Source organism: Rattus rattus, chromosome 1 (assembly GCF_011064425.1).
Source record: "Rattus rattus isolate New Zealand chromosome 1, Rrattus_CSIRO_v1, whole genome shotgun sequence".
Classification (NCBI taxonomy): Eukaryota; Metazoa; Chordata; class Mammalia; order Rodentia; family Muridae; genus Rattus; species Rattus rattus.
The window spans coordinates 237,717,806-237,724,924 of record NC_046154.1 but is presented as its reverse complement, the minus strand read 5'-3'; the positions used below and the strand labels follow the sequence as shown (position 1 = coordinate 237,724,924).

General features: G+C 49.8%; 1 protein-coding gene across 1 annotated transcript; it reads right to left on the bottom strand.

Moving 5' to 3' along the window:
• Nucleotides 1-641: 641 nt before the first annotated feature.
• Nucleotides 642-4,493, bottom strand: Lratd2 (LRAT domain containing 2). The gene is made up of 2 exons (XM_032915953.1): nt 4,002-4,493; nt 642-3,486 (listed from the first exon to the last, which is right to left on the bottom strand). The coding sequence occupies exon 2, from the start codon at nt 3,388-3,390 to the stop codon at nt 2,458-2,460; it is 933 nt and encodes a 310-aa protein (XP_032771844.1). The 5' UTR covers nt 3,391-3,486; nt 4,002-4,493; the 3' UTR covers nt 642-2,457.
• Between the last annotated feature and the right edge of the window lie 2,626 nt (nt 4,494-7,119).

The window sequence follows — 7,119 nt, the reverse complement described above, 5'->3', positions numbered from 1 at the left end:
AATATAAATATCTGACATGGGATATCCAAAAGGATCAGAACCCACAGGTTGAGAACCACTACCTTAGACCTACTACCCCTAAGTGTGTTAGCTCTAAGTATTACATATTTGGCATTATTGGTACCAGAAAAATTGCTGGCAGCACATTCCAGAAACCATCATCTGAAACAGATCAACTTTCAAAGAGGAAGAATGCTACAGGTGGGGTGGATCTTAGAAAAATCTTCCTTTGGGGAGCACTTCATGGCCACAAGTCACCTGCTACACTCAGTATGATCTTTGAGGTCTGAGGAAGAAGGCAAGCATGGGAGAGCAGGGAAAGTTGCCATTCCAGAGCTGATGGGGACAGCCATTCTGATTCCTCCCCTCCTGTAGGCTACACAGTGGGCATCAATTTCCCCACCAAGCCAAACCTGTTAGACATAGTTTTCCCTAAATAACATGGTCTGTGTTTATCTTTTTCCACTGTTCTATGGACAAGACCACATAATCAGATACCTCTGAGCACACTAAACACGGAAATCAGATCTATATTCTCTTTTTCCTTTTTTTTTTTTTCGGAGCTGGGGACCGAACCCAGGGCCTCGCGCTTCCTAGGCAAGCGCTCTACCACTGAGCTAAATCCCCAACCCCTTAGATCTATATTCTCAACTAGAAAACGGTTCTCCTCCCAGGTCCCAAAGCAAGGCTAGTGTGTATGTAGCTCTTCCTTAACATTCAAAGAACAAGGACTTGCTTGGTAAGCACTGTGAAAGCAGAAAGTGCATTTAATGCCTTTATAATTAATGAAAAGGTTTCGTGCTGAGGTACTATGAAGATTTAGGCTTAAAAAAAAAAAACAAAACAAGTGGGATTTACAGATCCCCAAGCAAGAAGCCTGACAATGACCGTGGCTTCAGGATACTCAAGTAAGATTTTGTTCCAATGACTAAGAACTAGTTCCAGTGTTGTAAGGACTGGGGAGGCAGCGAAGGCCTTTAACTATGCTCAACTTTTGAGAACAGTTGACAGACCGCCCATAAGCACGCAGCAGTCAGAGGTCTGCCCACCGTTCAGGCAACAGGCTGTCGCAGTCCTAAAGCCTTGTACTAAAGTGCATGGAAGTTCAGTGGCAGACCCAATCGCTACCTGTTCAGTCTGTTCACATGCCACCGTCACCAACTTACGTGTGGGACTGCCATCAAGTCTGTTCTGAACATACTACATGGTATCTGTGACTAATGCCACCCTTCTTAATGAAGGGTGAATATCTGAATAGGATATTCTCCAAGCCATAAAGAAATTGGGTACATAGAACAAGACTTTGTACCTTGAATTCAACTTCATACACCATGGATGGCAAAGTAACCCTAACCCTACCACAGCAACTGTCTGGTGAGGAAGGGGGACCAGGGAGAGAAAAACAAAAAGAAAAAAAAAATCCCTAGATCCAGCTTGGTTTTTAAAGGGTTACGTTTAGAGATTTAATGATTTAATTCTTGACAGGGTAGCACTGGTTGATTCCCTAGAGGATACTTTATGGGGTGGCACAAGCCAACCCCATCTGTGACCTGCAGATGAACACGCCAAGCAGGTTTAATTAGATCAGAGACACAAAGGGCTATTGCCTCCCTTGATAACGACAATGTAGCTCTAAGAGTCCACAACAGCAGGCCAAAAACACAGGAGGCAGAATGGCACCTTAATTGAATCCTTTCCCTGGCTGGCCCTTGACAATGATTTACTTGTAACCGGGGAAGGAGTTGGGAGCCAAAGACTCCCTTAGAGCCAGCTTCCCAAGAGGAGGTACTTGGGGATAGGGAGGGGGAGGTAGTAAAATCCATTTGTAGCCTGTAGCCTGAGTTTGCTAAAGTATTTGCTGCACTTAATACAGGGCTGTTTGGTTTCTGTCTGCTGCTCCCAGGCCTTGTAGTTTCAGTAGCCCTGTGCCCTGGGAATCCCATAAAATAAATCACTCCAGCCTCTAGGATCCCAAGCACAGCTCAGTGGGGGAAGCAGATAAGCAGTTCTCCCAACAGACCCGAAGCAGCTCCGCCCCAATCCTCTCTGGCCTTTGTACCCTGCATCCCAGTTGAGAGTAGGGAGGGCTCCAGAGAGGTGGAATGCAGGGCGTATGTGCTCTGAGATTTTCTTCAAGCCTGCTTGTACATGAAGGGCTGAATTTGATCCCATATCTGTAAGGGTTGAAGCTGCAAGTTCACTTTACCCCACTTCAGAAGGGAAGGTAGACTGAGGGGGACTGAAGAAAATGCTTCCCATAGCCACCCACCAGCCAATCCTACCTGCTCCCCTTCCTCCTCCCCCGTCCAAAGCCGGTTGTGCATTTCACCAACTCTGCATTTTCCAAAGGTCCCAGGAATACTAAATGGGGCCCAAGGGTAGGGGGTGGGGAAGGGAGAAAGGGGGTGTGGCCCCTGCAAAAAGCTTCCTTTTGTAGCTCTGAGCCCGGGTCAAGTATCAGTGCACAGCCGAGTCTCCATTCTCCTCCTCAGAGCCCAAAGCAGGGGGGCGCAGGGGAGACGGTGTAGTCCGAGCCGCGTCGCTGTCGCCCTCATCCGGCTCAGCCGGGTGCAGGTGCGTGGCGAGCTCCTGCAGCACCGCCGCGCGTCCGATTTGGTCGTTGCGCCGCTTCTCCATGATCAAGTCCTCCAGGCTCTGGAACTCGAGAGTATGGCTGCGCTGAGCCGAGAGCTGAATCTGCAAACGGTAGGGCTGCTTGCCGATGCGCAGCTCGCCACCGATCTTGAACTCGCGTTTGCCATAGCGGCACCAGGCGGCAAAGCTCTCTGAGTTGCGCCAGCTGAGCTCGCGCTCCTTGGCGCCCACGTGGGCCAGTGCGTTGCGCACTACAGCGCTGGGGCTCAGTGGTTTGTAGCGATACAGATCGTTGACCACGCGGCCGCGCCGGCCCTGGCTCGCATCGGTCAGAAAGCTGTTGCTCACCTCCAGCCGGTGCAAATGCACCACTTGGAAATTGCCCACGTAGACAGCCCAGTGCGGGTATTGCGCCTGCGATACAAACTCCACCAGGTCACCCGGACTGCACTTGTTGAGTAAATTCTCCGGTGTATAGGTGCTCAGCGCCGCCGATCCCGGCGCGAAGCTTTTCTGATAGATGCATTCATCACGGTAAAACACCGAGCATTCCACCTCGTGCTGCCGCGGGTCGTAGGGCTGCGGCGGGGGCAAGGAAGGCCGGTCCCCCGAGTCGGACAAAGCTCCGCCATCAAGCCCCTGGGGCGGTGGCTGAGGTTCCACATCCTCGTCGTCATTGGAAAAAATATAAGAGACTCCGATGCGGGGCCCATCGTCTCGATCCACGCCGGTCGGGTCGGCCGTGGGAACTTCCTTGTAACTTAGGTGGGTCAGTTTCTCCACCTGGTTACCCATTACGCTGGGGACGCTTGTTCACAGGACTTCAAGAGGAGAAAGCGAAACCACCATCAGAGTCATTGGCACTGGTCCCCGAGCAGGGGCTAAAGCCACCTGTTGGAAGAGAAGACAAGGGAGGTGTTCGTAGGTGCCACTCCAGAAAAACACATTTGTTTCTGGAAATGGAATTGGTGGGGGCCGAGCACCTGGAGCCATTTTGGGGGAAGTCTAGAAGCGAGCTTCCTCGCGTTTCTCCACCTCTAGGGTCATGATCACGGGAGACATGGCCACTTTCCCCTTCCCCCAGCTATCACCTGGCCCCAGCCAAAGCCCATTGCATCAGCAGCTCCGACAGCTTCCGCCCGCGCCCTACCTGCCAACCCTGGGCAGGAGGGGGGGGGTGAGGAAATAGAAACTTTATTCCAATTTCCTTCTCTTTCCTAACTTCCCCTCCCACTCCGGATCCTAACTAGCCCTTTGACGTCCTTCAATGCCTGCACCCCTTAGGAACCCGCGAGGCTCCCTCGGCGTGGAGGTGGCAGGTGAGCCATCCGACTTGGCTCACCTGCCGCAAGTCACTGCGGCTCGCCGGCCCCTCCCCCGCGCGCCTGCCCTGGGGTTCGGATTACCTGCGCCGACTCTCTCCCCGAGAGCTAGAAGCCCTAAGGGACCGGGAGGGGCACCCTGCCGCACCCGAGACTTCTAGGGCGAGTTTTCAGGTGTGGGCTCCGCAGTGCCTCCTCTCGCAGCGCAGACCACCGCGAAGCTGGGCTTCGGGGAAGGACGCATTTCTCCCCTGCCGACCCCCGCGGCTGCGTAGACCCCCAAGACTTGAAGACGGTGGGGTGGCAATGCTTGTTCGCGCTCCTTGCTGCACGACCCCTCACGCAAATTTCCGGAAAGGTGGGGCGCGAGGAGGAAAGCAGAAGGAGCTAGCTGGGCTTCCCCGGGCGGCAGCTCCCGCTCGGGTTAGGCGAGCAACAAGCGCCGGAGCGGGAGGGACGGGATTGTAGATCCGGCTCGGGGCTCCCGGGCGGGAGCGCAGCCCGTGGCATTTAAAGAGACAGAGGAGGTTCGGGGAGCTCCGGTCTTTCCTGTAACCAGCTTAGTCTCTCGGAGCCCCGCCCCCGCCCCGTCCCGCCCACCAGGGCTGCTCCGCCTTTCAAGGGCCACGCCCCCTCAGTAGCGGGGTGTAAATCCGACTGGTAAATCGCGTACCTCCTACCGGAGTCGGCTTCCTCCATTGCCCAGAATCTCCCTGCCTTTCTATTATTCTGAGTTGGGGTTCTAAGAAGTTGGAAATCAAAGGACACCTGCCAGTAAAGTGGTCAGGTTTTGGTCTTTCTTCCTCCTCTCCTCCCATTTCTTCTTAGATGGAGAGACTGACTTTTCTCATCCAGAATGTTTTTTACGACCTAAAGGAGTCTATGGTGCAATAGTTCAAAAAACACATCAGTTAAAAACTGTGTCCAGAGCAAGTAATATTTTGGGATAGAAAAAAATATATTTTTTTTTCAGAAAGAGGAAGCAGTATAATAGAGGACTTACTTGACTGGCTCCCCAAACCCCTGGTGACTGTTAGGAGTCCCTCCAAGTAAAGTCAACGTTAATTTCATAGCCTTCTTTGTTTTCCATTTCTTTTCTAGCCGTGAGAGAAAGCATGCTGAAATGAGAAGGGGGTGTAGAGTTGCCTTAATTGTCCTTAAATTAAAAACAAATTAGCAGAGACCCCTGGTGAATATATTTCCTTCCTCCTTACTTAGAGAGGGAACTGACAGTCTTGTTGGTTATTAACCTCCACAAGAGGACACTTTCCCCCCTGCTGGGTTCATTTCTCTACCCCAGACCTAAACTAAACTACTAAAGTGATTTTGCTACTGCTGCTTTTCCTTCTTATCTCCCTCCCCCTCTCCTTCCTCCTCCTCCTCCTCCTCCCTCCTCCCTCCTCCTCCTCCTCCTCCTCCTCCTCCTCCTCCTCCTCGTCTTCCTTCTTTTTTCCTCCTCCTCCTTTTCTCCTCTCCCCTCCTCCTTCTAAATAATGGGTCAGAACAGAAATAGAGAATCTTAGGAAGCATCCAAGCCAGTTAACAGTGCAATTCAAGACCTGCACCTTGTTTTCCATCGACTAAATTTTTCCAAGTAGCATTATTTATTCATTCAGTGCATACCAACCAGTGGAAACAGGAATATACTAACACTGCTATGATCCTTTTTAGTTTGAAAGCAGAAACAAAAATCAATCTACTTATGTACCTTTAAGCCCAAACAATCGATATTGCCAGGGCTGTGATGGAAGAAGTTAGTCCTTCAGCAAGCCTAAGATCACAGTATAAACTACACCAAAAGAGGGATCTGTGTACATCCTGTAGATTTAATTTCGATATTTTCTGATTGGCTGGAGATATATGAAGTTAGGATAGCAGTTTCTGGACATTTGAATAACATGCTGTAGGGGTCATAGTTCGTGCCATGAGAACACAGAGCGATGAATGTTACACTTGGAATTTGACTGTTGAGTGGTGAAAACTTCTGTCAGCTATTGTGGGCCAGTCTGCCCCTGTATGATGGGTTGGGAAGAGATGGAAGGGAACAGTTGTATAGGAGGCTATTGCTGGCACCCTGAGTTCAAGTCCTGAAGGCTGAGAAAGCTCTATTCCTTGACTCTCTCTTATTATATCAGTGGTTGTTCTGTTTTTCAGCTGGCCAAGATAGTCTCATTGGGAACAGACATCACATCATCTTATTTAGTACTCACTCAGTTAATGAATGGTTAGTAGATGCTGGAGGGGAAATTTTTCCACAGACCAAAAATTACTTCCTAAGGGCTAGATAGAGTTCCATGAGAGAGCTTGCCTAGAGTATGCAAGACTCTGGGTTTAATCATCCTCCCAACACACACACAGACACACAGACACAGACATAGACAGACAGACAGACACACACACACACACACACACAGAGGGAGAGAGAAATGACTTCCTGGTTCTATGACACAATCAGAAGGGTGAGCATGTGATACCTATGATAGCCATCGTCTGGTGCAGATTTTTTTTAAATTAATGAATGTCTAGGGCTCAGACTCCATCTGGCCACATGGAGCTCTGGGTCAGAGGTTACACGATGGCTCCAAAATGCTTTGTTCATCTCAAATAATTGATTAATGAAAGTCGAGATTATCAGTTTTACTAGACAGAAAGACTAAGGCTATAAGCCCATTGGTCCCATTACTCAGAATGGTAAGCAACAAAGATATGGAGCTGTGGTGGTTCCAGCTCTAAGGCAGGGGTGCATGGCTGCTTTTCAAAGGTGTGCACTACAATTGCTTCCACTCCTGTCCTGCCACCTCACCTAAAATGGTCCCTCTCCTGGCCCTAGGAGACTCTCTGCTGACCCCGTTTTCATCCAACAGACATATATTTCACACCTTATCATTTGATTATGTATAATTCAGCTCATGAGTATATGCTATCTCCCACTCTTTTCTAATTCATGCATTGACTGTGTATTTATTCTTTGTGGTGCAGAGGACTGGACCTGGGCCCTTGCAGTGCTAGGTAAGCTTTCTATATTTGTTTCTCCCTTTTCCTCACATTTTTCTGAGACACTGTCACACTAAGTTGTCCAGGCTGGCATTGAATTCTTTGTAGCTAGATTTTGAATCCTCCTGCCATTAATTCCCAAGGACTGAGTCCTCAGGTCAACCTCTAATTCAAATATTCTTTCATTTATTTCTATTATTTAATTTAT